The following is a 19,014-nucleotide window of genomic DNA, read 5'->3' as shown; positions in this document are numbered from 1 at the left end:
GCAGGGTTCACCCTGAGGGAGCAGGATGCTCCACAGAAGGAAGCCAGTGGCCACTAAACTGATGTTTCCATAAGCAAGAACAGGGCAAGTCAGGACAACTATTTTAATTTTCCAGAGAAATGCAGCCAGCCTGCTTTGTCCGCTTTTCACACACTTCTAAGGTGCTAAAAGGCAGCCATAGAAGAGAAACCATGAAGAGGGAGGAAGTGGTGGGCAGAGCAGTGGACGACAGGCAGGCTGGGATGATTATGTGGGTGGTGCCGCACCTTGTGGGCACCGCATGTCTCCATTTGAATCAGGAGCCTAACCTGTCACAGGGGAAGCCTGTGTTTCCAGTCCTGACTGCGTAATAGAGCCTCCAGCCCCATTGGGCTCCCAGAGGTTCCAGACATCACCATAACAGGTCAGGCCCCTAGGTGTAGCCTTCTGTCATCCCCACCCCTTCCAGCAGGGCCATTAAAGTGTGGCAAGTTGGCAGACAAGCTTTGGTCGAACTCCCATCTATGGATTTAACCTAGTAGAGTCAGTAAAGCAGGCGGCCCGCTCCCCCAGTGTGTGAGGTAAGGGTTTTGTCTAATCAGTTGAAGAGAAAAACCTGAGGTCCCCAAGCCAATGTTCCCCCTCCAGCTTCCGTGCAGTTGTTTTACTTGCTGGCCTGGAACTCACTGTGTAGACCAGCTTGCCTCACAGAGGCCACAGAGATCCACCTGCCTCTGGCTCCCAAGTGCTGGGATTAAAAGTGTGGGCCACCATGCTCGGCCGCAGACAGTTTTAAAGAGGGACTTTAGTGCTGGTGTTGAGTGCCCCCTTGAAGTCGTGCCTGTATGTAAGGTCACACCTGGACGAGGGCTGCAACCCAAAGGCCACAACGTAAAATGGGGCGCCTCAACACTGCACCGCAAACACTAGAAGAGCTGGTTGGGGCCAGAGACATGCAGCGGTTAGGAGCACTGGCTGCTCTTGCAGAGGACCTGGGTTCAGTTCCCAGCACCCACATGGCGGCTGACAACCGTCTATAACTCCAGTTCCAGGAGACCTAACACCCTCTCTGACCTCCACAGGCATTGCACAACACAGGTGTACTTACACACATGCAAGTAATATACTCACATAAAAAAATTTTTTTAAAGCCGGCTGTTTTTTCACACTGTCCTACAGTTCCAATCCCAGGAGTCCATCCCTAACAGTGTCCACACAGGACACAGTAGGTGGCTGGGCGTGTGACTCAGCAGTTCCTGCTCAAAGGCTGAGCCCTGGGTTCCATTCTGCATCTGTCTGGGAGGCCCACAATGCTGAGCAGGGCAGTCTCTGCACTAACTGCTTGGCTCTAGAGGGCTCACTGTGGCTCCTGACTGATGAGTCCTCATTTCTGCTCAGTAGCATCTGTGCAGGGTTGACGCACATTTCCTTTCAGAGAGGCTGATGAGAAAACCAAAGAAACTCCAGTTCCAGAGCGTCCCCGTACCGTGAACGCCCAAGAGCAGCAGTTCCTCCTGCGTGGACAGTGAGCTGTGATGCCTGATGCTGTCCTCAGCTGTACTCTGGCCAGCTGCAGCTCTGATGGACAAGCTTAGGTCACCTGAGGAAGGGAACTACCCCATCAGGCGAAGGCTTTGCAATCCTCCCTCCCATGGCCTCTCGTGTGAACCCCAGTCCTCAGCAATGGTGATGGCCCCAGCGCTGGCTCAAGGTGGAGACCCAGCTCCATGTCAGCCTCTTCAGAATGAGAGCTGAGTCCAGTGTACCTGGGCCCTGCTGGGGTCTCAGCACATACTGTGGCCACACAGGCACAGAATGCCCCAGATGGAGCCAGTGATGGTGAGGCCTCTCAGTCACAGGAGCCTCCAGAAAACCCACAGCAGCACAAGTCATGAGGCAGGAGTGAGGAGCCTACCCAGACAGCCACCAGGAAGGCTATGGTGGCTCCTTGGCAAGGCTTCATCTCAGATACAAGGTACACAAGCCCCCTGCCACCCAAAGCAGATAGGGCTCCATGGGTAAAGGCTGCCAACCTGAGTTCACTCTCCAGAACCCACACAGTAGAGGGGCACTGACTCCCCCAAGTTGTTCTCTGACCTCCACACATGCTGTGGTACACACAGTGGCACGTGCACATGCTTGTGTGTACATGTGAAGCGGCACCTGTCCCAGCCCACAGATGGCGATGCAGTGGCAGTGCTCTATAAAGGTGCGCTTTATTTTACAGACACTCAGGGTGGGAGCCACAGTGACCACACACAGGCAGGTGTTTGGCTTGGCTTTCCTCACTTTGAGGGGTTGGGTCAGGGACAGACTCCAGGACCCATGCTGGACTTCTCTAGTTCCTCAGAGGGGCCATCACAGGAGGATTTGTATTTCTGGTACACAGGCTGGCCCTGAGGAAGGAGTGATTCTCAGACTGGCACCTAACCATCGCCTCCTTTGCTCAGCTTCCTGCTCATCCCCTACAGAAGGAGCCACGGATCTTGGAGGCACGCCCAGGTGACCTGTCCCGCTCAACCAGGTGCCAACAGGAGGCTGGGGCTGGGCACTTCACTTCCCATCCTGCAATGGCTGTTTCTTCTTCCAGACTACTGCACACCAGTCCCCTCTGCTCTAGCTCCAGGCAGAGGCTTCCTCTTCTTGGGAACTCGTCTCTGGCCAGCCCTCTTGGGCCTCCTCCTGCTCCTCTTCTCAATCCCTGGGTTTGGGTCTGGACTTGAGGTTTCCGCCTCACCTCCCCCTGTGGAAACAGCAAGGCTGTGAACGAGCTGCAGGGACAGCAGGCACATGTTATTCAGCTGACACTGTGACTGCAGGTGCCAGTACTGGGACAACACGGTCTTGACAGCTGACCAGGGAGCCTCATATTGTCTGGGCTCCAGTGGACGGCCAGGACCCCAGGCAGGGCTTGGCTCAGGAGTCGGGCTGCAGCAGATTAGCTGAGGACAGGGCAGTTAGAGGAGGGCACAGGAAGGGGTAGTAGAGGTGGCTGGCCAGAGGGCCAAGCTCTGGGTGCCAAGGCCAGCAAATGTAGCTCAACACGGTGCATCAGAGAGCTGGAAAGACAGCATCTAGCCTGGGTCTAGAGCCAGGCTGAGGGGAGGCTGGTAGAAAGCTACTGCTAAAAGTGGGAAACAACATGGACAGCCTCAACATAAAGCTGGCTGAACCAGAGAGGGTGGACCTAGTGACCCTTCACAGGACAGATCCTAGGTTTGCACAGAGTGACAGGCCTGGGGCAGCCTTTACCACACACTGGCCAGGAGTGCTAATGCGGGAAGAGTCCCTGAAGTAAACGGCAATGCTGGTGGCAAGGCTGAGCTCTCCGGAGAATGGAGGACAGGTAAGGCTCAGAAGATGGTCAGGCAGCCCAGCCACAGCACAGGCACTATGGTCTGAGGACAGTCTCCAGACTACAGGACTTCAGACTTAGAAAGGGGAAGAGTGAAGGGGTCCTCAGGACTGGTGCTCTGTGGGCCTGGGGGGGAGCCCCAGACATCACATGACATGAGCAGGGCCACAGGGCAGGTGGGGCGACCACCTTGGGTCCTACCTCTCTCATTCTGTGGCTGCAATTTGAGCAAACGTTTCTTCTTCTTCTTTTTTTTCTTTGGCTCCCGTCTCCCTTCTAGCAGCTTCTTGTAGGCTTTTTCAGGGACATCATCCTCCGGGAACGTGCCTAAGAACCCAGGTGATGGTCAGTATGCTGAAGGTGGGGCTTAGAGGTGCAATACCTCAAAGCAGGAAAGGCCTGCTTTCATATCAGAGGCAATTTGTTTAGCAATGTCAGGTGCTGGGATCCACTGAGTAGGTCACACCCACCCAGCTCAGAACTAAAGGCGTCCAGAAAACCAATTCCTGGCACACAGACAATGCCAGGTCTACTTTTCAAATAGGCTTCTGCTAGGAGAGGTACAAGGGAACTCGTGCCTAGGGGTAATGTTCTGTACTGCTACAGGGATTCTTGTACATTGGCAAAGCTTTACCTAAAAATACTGGACATGCATGAAGCATTAAGGCGCATTCGGCCACACAGAGAGGCAGGCTCAACAACAAGACAGAATAAGGGAAGTGAAATGTTCTGGCAGAAGCAAAGGGGGGATCTGTAGGAATCTAAGTAACCTTCAACGGGTGCACATCTGAACTTTCAGAGCCCACTGAGGCTGGCTGTCCTCTAGGTCATCTGTGCCATACGCCTGAGACAGCGCATCACCAGAAGCTGCTTAAGATCAGGGGCCAGTAAAGCACTGCACAGCCTCAGAGGCAGGTTGGGCAATGAGGTCAACACCGCTCAGCAAGCCTTTGGGCCTAACCCCTCTGCCTCCAAGACACAGGCCTCTGCGGGGCCCTCTCAAGCCTGAGGGATCACTGCAAACCACTCCACCCCACAGAGACCAGCGCCTCCTCCATCAGGGTCTAAGAGGACACTTGGCACCCACCAGATGCTCACCTCCAGCCAGTCCCTGCAACCTGAAAGAGAAGAAAGACTCTGTCACCACTCAGCTGTGTTCTGCCAGGGACAGGAGGCCACACCAGTTACCCTGCAGTCCTACTGGGGGCCACCTGGGGGCTTCAGAGGGAGCCCCAAGCATGCTGCCTTGGTGAGCACCTTCCCAGTTCAGTTCTGAGGACCTTGTGCCTGGCTCAGCCACTTGCAGGACAACACACAGCAGCGGCAGCAGGCGGGGAGAACGCAGCGAACAGCACTGAAGGACAGCACCAAGGACGAGGCCAGGTACCCAGACTCACTTTCGGATCACTTTGTAGAGGCGCTTCCTGTTTTGAGAAGGCGTGCTCTGTCCACTGGCAAGCTCAAACAATCTGTTTGCAACCGCTTCGTAATCAAACTGTTTCAAAAATATACCAGGGAGGCAAGAGTCAGTCCCCATCCACGTGCTCCAAGCACACAAACCCCACCACACTAAGAAGACACAGTCCAACACAGAGACTTCTGTTCCCCACAAGGACAGACCCACCGATGCCACTCAGCACTCTTCCAGCAAATGCTACAGTCACTGACTGGGTCTGGCAGGCGCCATAGCTATACCCAGCGAACAGGCGCCAGGGCTCAGCAGAAGCACAGCCAGAGCAGCAGAGGGTAGCCTCTAATTCCCAAATAAGCACGTAAGTAGGAACAAAACAAGTGAACATCACCTGACACACTTTGTGTAACCCAAAGATACTTAAGATGTGTTCATGTGACACATCATTGCTATTAGCAGCTCTCAATCTGCCTGACCTTGCCAATCTACTTCCTGAGCTGACTGTATGACCCAGATGCAGACCACTCAGCCACCCTGTTCAGGCCTAGCACCCCAAAGACTGGGTCAGACCTGAGAGTGCAGCCCACACACCCCAGGAAGGCCATAAAGTGGAGCCAGGCCTGGCTCAGCCCCTGTGCCCGCCTCCCAGCACACACCTGGAGCTGCCCAGTAGCCCAGTACACATCCTTCCCCAAAAGCCAGCCTCTGTGAAGGCCATCCAGAGGGCAGGAGTCAAGCTTAGAGCCCAGACACACATGCCTACCTGAAGGACAGGGCCAGCGCTATCCTCATCATCCTGCACCTGTTCCCCATCTGCCTCAGGGTCAGTCCCATGCATGGAGCCTAAAAACAAAAGGGAGCCTGGAACTCAAGAGCAGCAGCTTGGGGTGCAGCCCCAACACTCATATCTGGCACTGAAGGCCCCGTGCTCACTTGCTGACACAGGCTGGGAGGGCAGCTGTGTGTTTCTAGAATACAAAGAGGAGGGAAGGCGTCCCATGGAACAGGTGCTTGGTTGGTGGGCGCCTTAGGCAGTACCAGGTATTCCAGCAGTGGGTCTGAGCCAGGAGCCACTAGAACACGTTTAGCTTGGGGCGCTGAGCTCGGCTGTGTGCTCGACAGCGTTACCTTCTTGGCAGGGAGTAGGGTTGAAACAAGGTCTTGCTGTCTAGCCCTAGCTGGCCTGCTACGCCCTGTACGGCCCAGGCTGATCTTGAACTCTGGGAGCTTCTCTTGTCTCAGCCTTCCAAGCGCTGGGATCATGAGCATGCATACCCTGGGGCACGTACAGTAGCAGGGGTCCTAAGCTAAGACACCAACAGTGCAGAGCATTCCCCTCCCCGGGTCAGTAACCATAGCATCCAGATGAAGCAGTCCAGGCTGGACCCAAACCCGAAATCAAAGGGCCATTTGTTAAAAAGAACACAGGATCTGTTCACTTGTCCCTCTACCAAAATGTAGTCAGGCACAGACCTTGGCATCGGTGACCAACTAGAGCCCTGTCCTGGAGGAAGCTAGAGGGAAAAGATCAGGGAGAAGTGACCATTGGAGGCAGAGAAGCCGGGTAAAGAAGCAGGGCAAAGGCAGGGACACCGCTTAGTGGTAGAGCACTTGCCTAGTGCACAAGGCCCTGGCTCCATCCCTAGTACCACCACCACCAAAGACAAACCAAGATGGGTGCTGCACTATAAATGGAGGTCAGCATGGCATGAGAGTACCACACGCCAGGTAGAAAGAGACCCAAGGGCAGGTGCCAGGCAGGACCTAGGGAGCACTGTAGCCTTAGGGCAGTTGGCAACCAGACAATGCTGGGCACCAGGGCCAAGACAGGTTTAGGGGAGAGAACCTGTGTGCTTTGTGTTAAAGGCCACGAAATAAGGAACTCTGAAGCTGGGCAAAGTGCACACACCTTTAATCCCCGCAATCGGAGGCAGAGGCAGGCGGTCTTTGTGGGTTCAAGGCCGGCCTGGTCTACATAGTGAGTTCCAGGCCAGCTGGGGCTACAGGGAGACCCTGTCTCAAAAAGACAAAAAAAAAAAAAAAAAAATAAGGAACTCTGGAACCGACAGAAGAAATGGACCAGCCAGAAACAGCTACAACAACCCAGCAAGACCCCGAGACTCGGCCAGGACAGGTACCAGGGAGAGGCCTGAGCGCTCACCTGCAGGCGGCCTCCTACGTGCGCTGTCTTGTTCCTGCTCACCCTCTGAAGACTCCTCGTCACCATCTGACACGTCCTCTTCCCCATTCTGTGCGTCCAGCTCATTCATTAGGTCTTCGATGGCTAAGGGAGCCTGTTCCACAATCGTCTCAAAGATGTTCCGAGTGATACTGTGCAAAACCAGGGAACTGAGAGGTGGAGCAGAGGTCAGAGCGCCCACTGGGCTGGGCTCTCAGGCACCAGGCCTCTCTCCCGCATGGACGGCCAATGGCCACGGAGCCTGACAGGGAATGAGCAAGGTCAGACTCCAGGAGTCGCCTGCCACTTACTCTTCAGTGTGAGCCGCAATCTGGCAGAAGGGGTTGATGAACTGTAGGTTCTGGTCTGCGGTGAGCTGTCGGAAAGCCAGGTAAGGTAGCTCAGTCCTGGGCACATGCACTGTACCCTGCAGCCCCCACCTGGACCCTCCCTCACCTCCACAGCCTCTACCTGGACCCACCTCACCTCTGCAGCACCCACTCGGATGGACCCACCTGCCCTCCACAGCCTCCCCCTCGATCCCCCGTACCTCTGCAGCCCCCACTCGGATGGACCCACCTCACCTCCACAGCCTCCCCCTCGATCCCCCTTACCTCTGCAGCCCCCACTTTGGTCAGCTCCTCCAGGAAGATCTCAAGGAAGTGGCTCTTCACCCCATTGGGGGCCTGGCTGTCGGGGTTCAATATCTCAGTGGTCAGCAGCTCCAGCAGCTGTTCAACCTGTCTGAGAAGAGAGGGCAGGTACAGCAGCAGCCCTGAGGGTCACAGGTCAGCATGGGCCCTGCTCCTCTCCTATGAGTTTTGGCAGGAACATGCATGGGCAGGTGCCATCATCCATCAACACCAACTTTCACTCCCACAGGCAAAGACCAGTGAGCAGTTCTGCTAGTCCAGGTTTGTGGCCAGGGCTAGCCCCAGAACACGAGTCTGGCTTTTGGCCACAAACACACCACGTGGGAACACACACCGTTCTCAAAACAAGGAAACCTCCCCTAAGACTCTGGCCCTTGTCAGATGGCTCTCTCTGGGAATATGTGTCAGGTCAGAACAGACCAGAGGCCAAGAGAAAGGAGTACCAGAAAGGACTGGGATATGAGCCGTCCACTGGCTTCCTGGCCCTGACACATGGGCTCTTGGCTGGTGACCTGAGAAGGCAGTGTGGCCCTAACTCCTCCTGGCACACAGCCTGGTCTGTCTCAGAGCCATGGACCAGAGAGCACCAGAGGGCCAGGTCTTCAGTAGACTTGGTACCCCCAAAACTCCTGGGCTGCTGACAGTGCAGATGTCTGCCAGCCTGATACTGTCACGTGTGCTTTCTAAGGTGCCCTGACAACTCCAATGCCACTGGTCACAAGAAGGAAAGTGGTGCTCTACCAGGCTTAAGAAAAAGGAGAACACAGCAAGATCAGGTACAAACCAAAAGAAGACCAGAGATAGACAAGTTCTACTGATGACACCATCACGCAGCAGGAACACCTGAAGCCGGCCACACGGGCTCCGTCAGTAGCATTGTGACCCCAGGGCAGGGAGGAGTGTGCCCAGCCAACAGCAACTCCTTACCACGAGGAGGAAAACTAAAACAGTTGCCATACTGAATTCAGTGCAAGTCATAGTAAGCAACACAACTGGGCCCTGAATAAGCTAGTTACAGGCCACAGTCCTCACTGGGGGTGAAAAGACCCCCAGTGGCAAACCTAGAGGCAAGACAGCCCTGAAGGTGGTTTCCGTACCACAGACCAACATGTGCTCATTCTACCATCGGGACAGCAAAGCGGGCTGGGGCAAGCTATGCTAGTTTTCACTGTGCAGACAACCTATCCTGAAAGCCACGCTCCTTACCAACAGCGGCTGACAGCTGGGCCCTGCTTTGAGTACTCAGCATAAGAATCCACCTTCTTTAAGGTGGACTTCTGCAATTCCGCATACATTTTTTTTCCTAAGCCTTTGCTATCCCACCCCCAACCCCTAAAAAACAAAAGCAAAACCCAGGTGCTGCAGCAGATGTGGATGGGGCAGAGGCACACAGGCACAGATACACCACCTTCAGAGCAACACCTGCTTAGTTAAATCACTTTTCAGGGCTTAATGTGCTCAAGACCCTGGGCTTAATGTCCAGTAGCAATAAAAGGGAGAAACAGTTTTTATTGTCTCATAAAAGTCTGAGGTCTTGCCGGGCGTGGTGGCACAAGCCTTTAATCCCAGCACTCAGGAGACAGAGGCAGGCGGATCTCTATGAGTTCCAGGCCAGCTGGGGCTACAGGGAGACCCTGTCTCAACAAGACCCCCCCCCTCAAAAAAAAAGCATAGCAGAAAAATTCATATGTAATGTTTTTACTAAGTTAAAAAAATGTTAAAACATTCAGACACCTGCTTTGTGGTGTGGGACTCAGGCTACCACTCAGTGCTGGGGAATCTAGACACCCAAGGCTGGATGCAGAGCCACAGGGTACCAGGGGGACCTAGGGGTCAGCTCTCTGAGCTCAGGTCTCCCGAGGGAAGGGACAGGAGCAGACCTGGCAGAGTAGAGGTCCATTGCTACCACGGAAGCTAAGGTCAAACAGGAACACAGGCCAGCCCACCTTAGCACCATGGGCAAACATAAGCGGCCTGGGTGAGTGATGGCTTGGACAACACAACTTCACCAATGGACAGGAGTCTGCCCCACAGACAGCACACTGGGGCAACTCAGCTGAGGAACGACATCACATAAACCGTTTTACTCTATGCAAATGGCTTAATTCAGCACCATCAGTGGTGCCCAGTAACCTGAAGATCATCTCTCTACGACAAAGCATCACAAGAAAAACTCAGGACTCCCAGCCCTAGGAATGGGGAAAGAGCCCAGGGACACAGCTCCCCCACGCCCCAACCTGCCTGTGAAATTTGACTCTCAGTGTAGACCCACCTTTCTTCCCATCCTTGGGTCTTCAGGGCTTTCAATGACTCACTCAGGACCATCCGCATGAGCTTTGGCATGAAAGAGATTCACGTTAGTGCGAGGCAGCCAAGACACTACCAAGCCTCCCTGTGTTCCGAGACCCCTAAAAGTAAAGCCATGGCCTGTCCCAAGGTTTGTGGTCAGTTGGAGAGCTGCAGATGGGATGGACCCTGGGCCTAGAGTCTGCAGCCCTGCACCTAGCTGAGATCTGATGTTATGAACAACAGGAACTCGGCCACACAGTGCACATGGGAAATGGGCCTTGGAAAGCAACAGCTTTCACCATATAAAAGACCAGCAGCCTAGACCATCACATTCAGAGCTGCAACTTCATACAGGACATCCTGTTATAGGCAGTAGATCCAGCCAGGGGCCGACAGCCCATCCTTCATCCTTAAGTTCCAAGTTTCTCTGGCCAGGCTCTAGCACCACAGTGTTCTGTGGCCAGGCTCTAGCACCACAGTGAACAGGCACCTATTTAGTGACAGGACCATGAATTCACTGGGGGAGGGGTCAGAGTGACACATAGGGTTCCTATGAAACTCAGTTCCCTTAGATTTCTGAGGCAAATCATTGGCCCAGAGAAGAGAACAGGGAAGGAGAAAAAAGGAGCCACGTGGGAAGCAGAGGCAGGAGCATCTCGGTTGGGTCTACATAGTGTGTTCCAGGCTAATCAGGGTTGCACGATGAGACTGTGCCTAAAACAAAAATAAGAGTAACTCTTGGCCCAAGGGATTTTTACAGGCAGCAGACTAACTGCCATGTGCTGGGCCAGGGCTCAGTCACAATGGCTCAGCACTGACCCCTCGAGGAAGGCTGTGGTAAGACTCCTGTTCCAAGCCCAGCACAATGCTCTAGGGTGGAATTCACCTTCTCACTGACCTTCCAGGATGGGGACAAACACTTCTGCAGCTGTGAAGGCAAACACATGCCAAACGAGCCCCTGCTGAGCCCTTGGGCTGGTGGGTCACCTGCCTCAGGGGCCGGCACTGTCCTTACCATGTAGAACTTGTCCAGGCGCAGTCTGTCGATGCCCACCCACTCACGGATCATGGTCTGCCAGAAGGCCCGCAGAAACAGGTGCTCTAGAGGGCGAGAGTACACCTGTATGAACACCAGAGCCACAGGGAAGAGAGCATGTGCTCAGGAAGTCCCGCTCCGCAGCCCTGGGGCTCCCCACTTGTGTGCTCGGCTGGAAAGAAACACCACGTGTGGAGCTTAGTGCACAGGACTTCCAGGCTCCAGAGAAAACACCGCACAGCACAAATCAAGCCATCGCCACATTTTCCCAACAAAGGTTCAAAAAGGTAGATGGTACTGGCAAAGTGACCGCTGGGGCCATGTCCTTCCCAGACCTCATGTCTCTGCCTTGGTTTGGGCTGAGGACCTCCTAACACCAAGCCAGACCTTTTGCAAGGAGTCACAAAAGTCACTGTACTCGGTTGCCTGGTGCTCGCCTGACAAGATCCACTCACCCTGCAGATGACAGGTTCGTCAGACACAAGATGCTAAGGTTCAACTGCGTCCCCCTAAAAATCTTGAGAAGCTCTAACCCCACATACTCCAAAAGTGATCATTGTAGAGAGGGGCTTTGCACGGGGAATTAAAGCAGGGTCACAAGGATGGGCCCACTCTAACCAGACTGAACAGGGAGAAGACAGATGCTTTGTGCGTGCCAAGTAGACAGGTCTCAGGAGGAGCCAGCCCTGGGGCACAAAGGAAGCAACTCCTCTCTCTACAGAAATTCTACACCAGCAAAGGGCTGCTCAGAGGGCTCAGTCCTGGTGGCCTGGTGACCAAGCCACCAGAGATCACTCTGGCACTGCACTCAGCACCACAACTATCCTGCCGGCTTTTTTTTTTTTTAAAGTCTTTTTGAGACAGGGTCTCCCTGTAGCCACAGCTGGCCTGGAACTCACTATGTAGACCAGGTTGGCCTTGAACAGAGATCCACCTGCCTCTGACCCCCCTCCACGAGTCCTGGGATTAAAGGCATGCACCACACACCACACAGGGCTCTCTTGCCAGTTCTTAAGAGATCAAAGATTAGGGAGCCCCGCGGACCCACTCTTATCTTTTACATGCAATTAAAGAGATCTCCTGGCTCTGTGATGCACACCCATGATCCCAACATCTGGGGAAGTGGAGACAGGAAGAAGCCAAGTTCAAGACCAGCTTGGCTATATACAGTGAGAACCTGTCTTTAAAAAGGTGGGGAGGTGGGGGAAGAGGGCCTCTCCCAAACTGAGAAAATGCATACACATCCCCTCAATTTGCCAACTATCGTTTTAACAAAACTAACCCACATCACTAAGGACATGAGCACAGGCTCCCAGCCACTGTCAGGGCTGCCCCTGGCCCTTGCTGTCCTCAGTTATGCACAAGAGGCCCGAGACCTGGTGCACAGGCCACATCCAGGGAGCTGGGCTGACCTGGACTGTGTCTGAACCCCAAGATTTTCAAAGGCTGCCTAGGTGATTCCAACGGGCGGGCAGATGAAAAACAGAACAGCTAGGAAACACACTGAAGGAACACCACGGCTATCAGGGAACTCCAAGTACCTAGTGTCAGGGCACTGGGCTTTTCTACCTCATCTCTGCCTTTCACTCTCCAGCCAGGTCTGTTTGGGAAAGTGAGTCAGCACAGGCTCAGCACTGAGCCGTGCTCCACACCACGAGCACCCAACACCAGCTGGCTCCCTCTGGTGTCAGATCTTAGAACTTAAGTCTGCACCTCTGGCTCTGAATCTTGACTCTGGTGTTTACAGAACAGACTTAACTACAGCAGTGTACTCACGTGCCTCTGTGGTCTGAAAAGCATGGGTGAGCTGGGAAATGGTCCTTCCTAGTTCTTCCTGTGTAGGAAACAGAAGAACACCCTCAGGCCCTGAAGCATTGCACTCTGACAGCAAACACTTCCAAATGTTCACTCGCTCATCACAGAGAACCCTGGCCTCAGTCCAGGGTACTCCAAGTTTTGCAAGTCTCCCTGCTACAAAAGGCCCACGCTACAGCTGGAGCCATCACTCTCTCCATAAACAAGGTAGTCAGTGCCAACCTGACTGACGCTGTGCCCTGAGCGGGTGACAGCCACCATAGGGAGTGTGGGAGATGTGAAGGGAGCCTTGGGACACAGCCACTTCACCAGCAGGAAACATGGCCAAGCAGACCCATGAATCACTTACTATCCTCCTGCATTTTGGTACCAAGCTTTACCCAATACACTTGCTAAGATTCCAGAACTTCCCCTGAAGAGACACAAGAACATGGGCCAGGGGGGCTAGAGAGAATGGCTTAGCAGTTAAGAATACTTGCTGTTCCTCCAGAGGACCTGGGTTCAAATCCTAGCAGCCACATGATGGCTAACAACCAGCCCTAACTCCAGTTTCAGGGGATGCAACACCCTCTTCTGGCCTCTGCAGGGCACTGCATGCACATGGTGCAGGTACATATATGCAGGCAAAACACCCTGCACACAAAATAAAATAATAATAGGGGCTAGGAATCTGCAGTTAGGTAAGGGTCCTCCAGCTGGAGGATTCTGAACATAAACCATTCACAAGCCGAGAGCCACTGTTATCAAAGGCCAGTGGGAGAAATTCACTTCCAAGAGACCTGAATTCTGCCCTCAAATTCCATTGTTTCAGAATTGGGTGTCCAACCAAAGCAGGGATAAAATCACAGACTTTACCTGACCTGGCCTGCCCCTGTGCTTAGAACTCAGCCAACCACGCTGTCCTCCTCCAGGCCCTCTAACCACAGGCTCACCAGCCACAGGGGAACAAGGAACAAGGTGCACCACTGCACCCAGTGTCTCTGGCCAGGTTAACAGGGCTGCCCACCAGGCCACTTCCATCCAGCTTCTTGGGCTACCTTCCCATGCACTCACCTGCAGGAGAGGCTTATCCTGCATCCACATGCAGTAAAACAGTCCTTTCCATATCTTCAGCAGCTCGTCATGAGTGAAACCACCTGTATCACAAGACCCCAGAACGCAACCTTTCAGAGCCAGGAGGTAAGTACGGCAGCCTAATTACTCCAAACTCCTATCACTGGGCAGGAACTGGGTATCCAGTACCTCCACCCCAGCTATCCTCCAGCTCAAATCAGTCACACACGTGACTGCTGGAGCTCCATGCACCCACTAAATGAGAGATCGGCCTCTGTGTCAAAACTCTGAACCTCAGCCCTTTCCCTGCTGGATGGTGTTCCCGTACTTAACGTGAAATTCGGCCAATTTTACACTGAGGAGTAACTTCTATTACACTTCGGGTATCGAAAGGCGAAAGTTAGTCATTCAAGTTAGGAAGGAGGTGGACCAAGGTGCCGGGGGGCCCATTTTCCCATTCTCGAGTGGCGAGTCTTTGACTGAAGGTGTTAAAGCTTCCTAAAGCACAGGTCCCTGACCCTAGCCAAGGTTCTGCACCAGCCTAAAATCTGCATCTGCGAAGGGATCCAGCAACAGGGAGCAGGTAACAAGAAGCGGGTTCTGGGGAACTAGAGGGCACAGACTACACTCCAGCAGCGGAAAGCGCTGCCGTCAGAGGAAAAGGCAGGCGGGAAGAGCAAGAGCGGGCTTCAGAAGTAGGAGTGCGCGGGGTGAGGACGGGGCCGCTGGAGGGGAGGGAGAGGCCTGAGCTGAGATGAGAGCCAGGCGGCTTGGGGAGTCCACGCGGAGCCCCCCGGGTCGGTGCCCCGCAAGAAGGTGGCGTAGACCCGCCGGAGCGGAACCCAGCGGTCCCGAGGCCGACCCCACGCGCTTCGCGTCCGGAGCCCAGCGGTCCCGAGGCCGACCCCACGCGCTCCGTGTCCGGAGCCCAGCGGTCCCGAGGCCGACCCCACGCGTCCACTCGCACCTGCGGCCTGCTGCGTCCTGGCGGTGATGTACTTTCGCAGCTTCCGCACCGCGCGGTCCCGCGTCACCTGCTCGTTACCCGCCAGGCGCTGCGCTAACTGGATCTCCGGCGGGAGCCGCACGCCCGGAGCCATGGCGGTACCCTAGACCACAAACCCGGCGCGTCCGCTGTGGCGCTCGCGTGACAACACGGCACGTCACATGCGCGACGCTACTGGTACGTCATTTCCGAGACGCCACGGAACGTCACTCGTCCGCGACTATGTCGGCGCGCTGCCGCCACCTACTGGCCGGGCAGCGCAACTGCAGCCCAGAAGTGTGCGGGAAGGTCCCGTCTACCCAGGTGGTCCGTGACTACTGCACCAGCTCCAGGAGCGCTGCTCGGAGCAGTACCCTACCCTCAACACCGTACCCGCAGCACCCTGCCCTCAATACCCTACCCTCAACACCCTACCCGCAGCACCCTACCCGCAGCACCCTGCCCTCAACACCCTACCCTCAACACCGTACCCTCAACACCCTACCCGCAGCACCCTACCCTCAGCACCCTGCCCTCAACACTCTACCCTCAGCACCCTACCCTCAACACCGTACCCTCAACACCGTACCCGCAGCACCCTACCCTCAACACCCTACCCGCAGCACCCTACCCTCAACACCCTACCGGCAGCACCCTGCCCTCAACACCCTACCCGCAGCACCCTGCCCTCAACCCCCTACCCGCAGCACCCTACCCGCAGCACCCTGCCCTCAACCCCCTACCCGCAGCACCCTACCCGCAGCACCCTGCCCTCAACCCCCTACCCGCAGCACCCTACCCGCAGCACCCTGCCCTCAACCCCCTACCCGCAGCACCCTACCCGCAGCACCCTGCCCTCAACCCCCTACCCGCAGCACCCTACCCGCAGCACCCTGCCCTCAACCCCCTACCCGCAGCACCCTACCCGCAGCACCCTGCCCTCAACCCCCTACCCGCAGCACCCTACCCGCAGCACCCTGCCCTCAACCCCCTACCCGCAGCACCCTACCCGCAGCACCCTGCCCTCAACACCCTACCCGCAGCACCCTACCCGCAGCACCCTGCCCTCAACCCCCTACCCGCAGCACCCTACCCGCAGCACCCTGCCCTCAGCACCCTACCCGCAGCACCCTACCCTCAGCACCTTACACGCAGCGCCTTACCTGCAACCCCTCTGGGCCAGGGTCCCCTGAGAATCCACCCCGCTAAATCTCTAAGGGGACACTCACTTTTCAGAAAAAGCAAGAAAGACACTGTGACCCAGGTTATGGGAGAGGGTGACAGAAACCCATCCTGAAGGTGGACAGACAGAGGCACACCCCGGGAGAGCAGGGTGCAAAGCTTGACAGCGCCCTAGATCAGAAAATAAGTGGTGAGAGTCATTTGTGGGGACGATTGGGAAAGCTTCCTATAGACTAATGCAGAATGCGGTGGGCATGAGGTCTCCTGCTTCTTGGGACGTTGGGGCCTCCTGCCACAGGTGCCATGGTGATGACTTAGAGCCCGTCTGCATCCATACATCCACCTTGAACCTGATCTTGACGCGGAACACGTTAGGTCTTCAGCAACCTGAATGTTTTTATAACTGGGGTTTTCACATACACGTGTATGTGACACAGTTGTGCATGATGCCCCCCACTCCATTATAGAACATGAACCTCTTATGCACCTCTGCCACAGGTGCCATGGTGATGACTTAGAGCCCGTCTGCATCCATACATCCACCTTGAACCTGATCTTGACGCGGAACACGTTAGGTCTTCAGCAACCTGAATGTTTTTATAACTGGGGTTTTCACATACACGTGTATGTGACACAGTTGTGCATGATGCCCCCCACTCCATTATAGAACATGAACCTCTTATGCACCTCCAACCACTCAGTCTCTCTCCAGAACCCGTGCAAAAGCCAGATGCAGTAGCACTGGGGAAATGGGAAATAGGAGACTCTCCAGAATTTCAAGAGTCAGCTAGCCTGGACTAAGTGAAGAGACTCTGTCCCAAACAAGGTGGAAGGTGAGGATCGACAAGAGCCTGCACACCACACCACACCACACACACACACACACACACACACACACACACACACACACACACACCTTTCGGCAGGTGATAGATATCTTAGTCATCCACCCAAGCAAAAGTCCAGACTCGTCCTCTCTTTATAACGCAGTCACTTGGTGCCCAGGGTAAGTTGAGGGAGAGCCAGGAGCTGAGGAGCGGAGAGCTGATAAGGGCCTCTTCCTGTGACTCAGGTTTTTCTTGGTATTATGCAAAAGCCAGTTCTGGCTGCCGCTTGCCTCCTCCCAGGCCAGCTCGCACTAGCCAGGTGTGGGCCACTGTGAGGCTCTGAGGCTGCTGCTCCTTGCCGTGCTTCCATTTGGAAAGTATTTCTTTTATTTATAGTATTGTGCTTACAGGGAAGGCAGTAATTTGTGTGCATGTGTATGTATACATAAACACGTGCACATTTGTGTTGTGTGTGAACACACAGAGAGCTGCCTCCTTTCCTGAACCTTTCAGAGATGCATTCCTTACAACTTTCCTGTTAGCCCCATCAGCCCCCAGCTGTTCTTATTCTCCCAGAAATGAGTGGTCTGCTGCCTGCAGTTGACTCTCTGCGTGTATTTTGATATTTATTCTTCTGTCTTCCAACTCCTAATCATTATTTCCCCCTGGCCTGCATCACCTTCACCCCCAGTATTCTACACGAAAGGAGTCAGAATGCTCTCTTCCCGTCAACAGTGCTCAGCAATAAACAGACTGCATTTTAGCGGGCAGTAGGCTCATGCACCCCACAGACCCCTTCCAGCTAAGCCCCTTCCCTCCTCCTACCGCATGCTCCTCGGTTTCCCTTTTGTTTGATTTTTTTCCACCACCATTGTAATTAAAATTCGTTTACTGTGTTGAGACATTATTAAAAATGCAGGTGAGGCTGGAGAGATGGCTCAGTGGTTAAGGGAACTGGTTGCTCCTGCAGAGGACCTGGGGTCCGTTCCCAGTACCCACATGGTGGCTAACAACCATTTGTAAACTCCAGTTCCAAGGGACCCAATGCTCTCTTCGGTCCTTCCCAGGCATTGCATACATGTAGTACACTTATATGCATGCAGGCAAAACACTCATACACATACAATTTAAAATTTTAAAGGAGCTGGAGAGATGGCTCAGTGGTTAAGAGCACTGGCTGTTCTTGCAGAAGACCTGGTTTTGAATCCCAGCACCCACATGGCAGCTAACAACTGTCTGTTACTCCAGTCCCAGGGAATCTGACGCCCTCTTCTGGCCTCTGTGGGCATTGCATGACATGGGTACACTTACATATGTGCAGGCAACACTTTCATACACATAAAAAGAAATAAATTTTTAAAAAATTAAAGGAGCTGAGAGTGTAGCTCAGTTGACAGAGTACTTGTGCAGCGTGTATTAAACCCCGAGTTTGATCTCTGCCACCACATCTCTGGTTATATAGCAAGTTTGAAGCCAGTCAGGGCTACATGACACCATCTCAAAAAACAAAACAAAACAAAAAATCAGGACCAGCAAGATGGCTCAACAGGTAAAGGTACTTGCCAGTGAGCCTGATGACCTGAGTTCAATCCCCAGGAACTACAAAGTAGGAGAGAACTCGCTCCTACAAGTTGTCCTCTGACTTCCACACACCTGCCATAGCACATATGCATGCATACATGCATCACACGCACACACACGCACACACACAGTTAATTAGTTAATTTAAAAAATTAGCTGGGCGTGGTGGCGCATGCCTTTACTCCCAGCACTTGGGAGGCAGAGGCAGGTGGATCTCTGTGAGTTCAAGGCCAGCCTGGTCTACACAATGATTTCCAGGCCAGCTGGGGCTACAGGGAGACCCTGTCTCAAAAAGACCAAAAAAATTTTTTTATGTTCTATTTATTATTTTTATGTTACGTGTTTACGTTTTTATTTTACGTGTTATCGCCTGCATGTATTGAGTGCACCTGTGTCATGAAATGCTGCGGAGGTCTTAAGAGGGCTTCAGATTGCCCTGAAACTGGAGTTAAGGACAGTTCATAGCCACTGTGTGGGTGCTGGGAATCAAACCCGGGTCCTCTGCAAGAGCAGTCAGTGCTCTTAACTACTGAGCCATCTTTCCAGCCCCTGACACTTTACTTTTTTATATTTTATTTATTATTTTATTTTTAAGTGTTTGAGTGTATTGCCTGCATGTATGTAAGTACACCCATGCCATGCAATGCTCACATAGGTCAGAAGAGGGCA

General features: G+C 54.1%; 2 protein-coding genes across 3 annotated transcripts; one reads left to right on the top strand and one right to left on the bottom strand.

Moving 5' to 3' along the window:
* Positions 1–1,155: 1,155 nt before the first annotated feature.
* Rrp1 (ribosomal RNA processing 1) lies at positions 1,156–14,939 on the bottom strand. 2 transcript variants are annotated; one of them, XM_029560777.1, is made up of 13 exons: positions 14,738–14,939; positions 13,771–13,853; positions 12,679–12,736; positions 10,882–10,967; positions 9,850–9,911; positions 7,539–7,668; positions 7,236–7,300; positions 6,907–7,076; positions 5,509–5,588; positions 4,732–4,829; positions 4,433–4,452; positions 3,536–3,661; positions 1,156–2,722 (listed from the first exon to the last, which is right to left on the bottom strand). In XM_029560777.1, exons 1-13 carry the CDS (start codon positions 14,868–14,870, stop codon positions 2,571–2,573), a joined length of 1,263 nt encoding a protein of 420 aa, XP_029416637.1. In that variant the 5' UTR covers positions 14,871–14,939; the 3' UTR covers positions 1,156–2,570. The 2 variants fall into 2 exon arrangements, with proteins under 2 accessions (XP_029416637.1, XP_008825608.1); XM_008827386.3 differs by having other exon boundaries at positions 6,907–7,094; positions 14,738–14,937.
* Positions 14,940–14,998: 59 nt separating this feature from the next.
* LOC103729372 (extensin) lies at positions 14,999–15,948 on the top strand. Its single transcript, XM_008827418.1, has 2 exons — positions 14,999–15,340; positions 15,463–15,948. Exons 1-2 carry the CDS (start codon positions 14,999–15,001, stop codon positions 15,946–15,948), a joined length of 828 nt encoding a protein of 275 aa, XP_008825640.1.
* The last annotated feature ends 3,066 nt before the right edge of the window (positions 15,949–19,014 follow it).

The sequence above is a fragment of the Nannospalax galili genome, unplaced genomic scaffold (assembly GCF_000622305.1).
Source record: "Nannospalax galili isolate Female #2095 unplaced genomic scaffold, S.galili_v1.0 scaffold652, whole genome shotgun sequence".
In the NCBI taxonomy this organism is placed as follows: Eukaryota; Metazoa; Chordata; class Mammalia; order Rodentia; family Spalacidae; genus Nannospalax; species Nannospalax galili.
This window is presented reverse-complemented; position numbering and strand designations above follow the sequence as displayed.

Bases quoted from the DNA above. Each gene is read 5' to 3' on its own strand.
- Rrp1 (XM_008827386.3), bottom strand. From the start codon at position 14,870: ATGGCTCCGGGCGTGCGGCTCCCGCCGGAGATCCAGTTAGCGCAGCGC. The intron at 7,301-7,538 runs GTAAGGGGGATC...GCTTTCCGACAG, and splicing joins CCAAAGTGGGGGCTGCAGAG to CTCACCGCAGACCAGAACCT. The intron at 4,453-4,731 runs GTGAGTCTGGGT...CTTCTCTTTCAG, and splicing joins CTCTACAAAGTGATCCGAAA to GTTGCAGGGACTGGCTGGAG.
- LOC103729372 (XM_008827418.1), top strand. From the start codon at position 14,999: ATGTCGGCGCGCTGCCGCCACCTACTGGCCGGGCAGCGCAACTGCAGC. The intron at 15,341-15,462 runs GTACCCGCAGCA...CCCTACCCGCAG, and splicing joins AACACCGTACCCTCAACACC to CACCCTACCCGCAGCACCCT.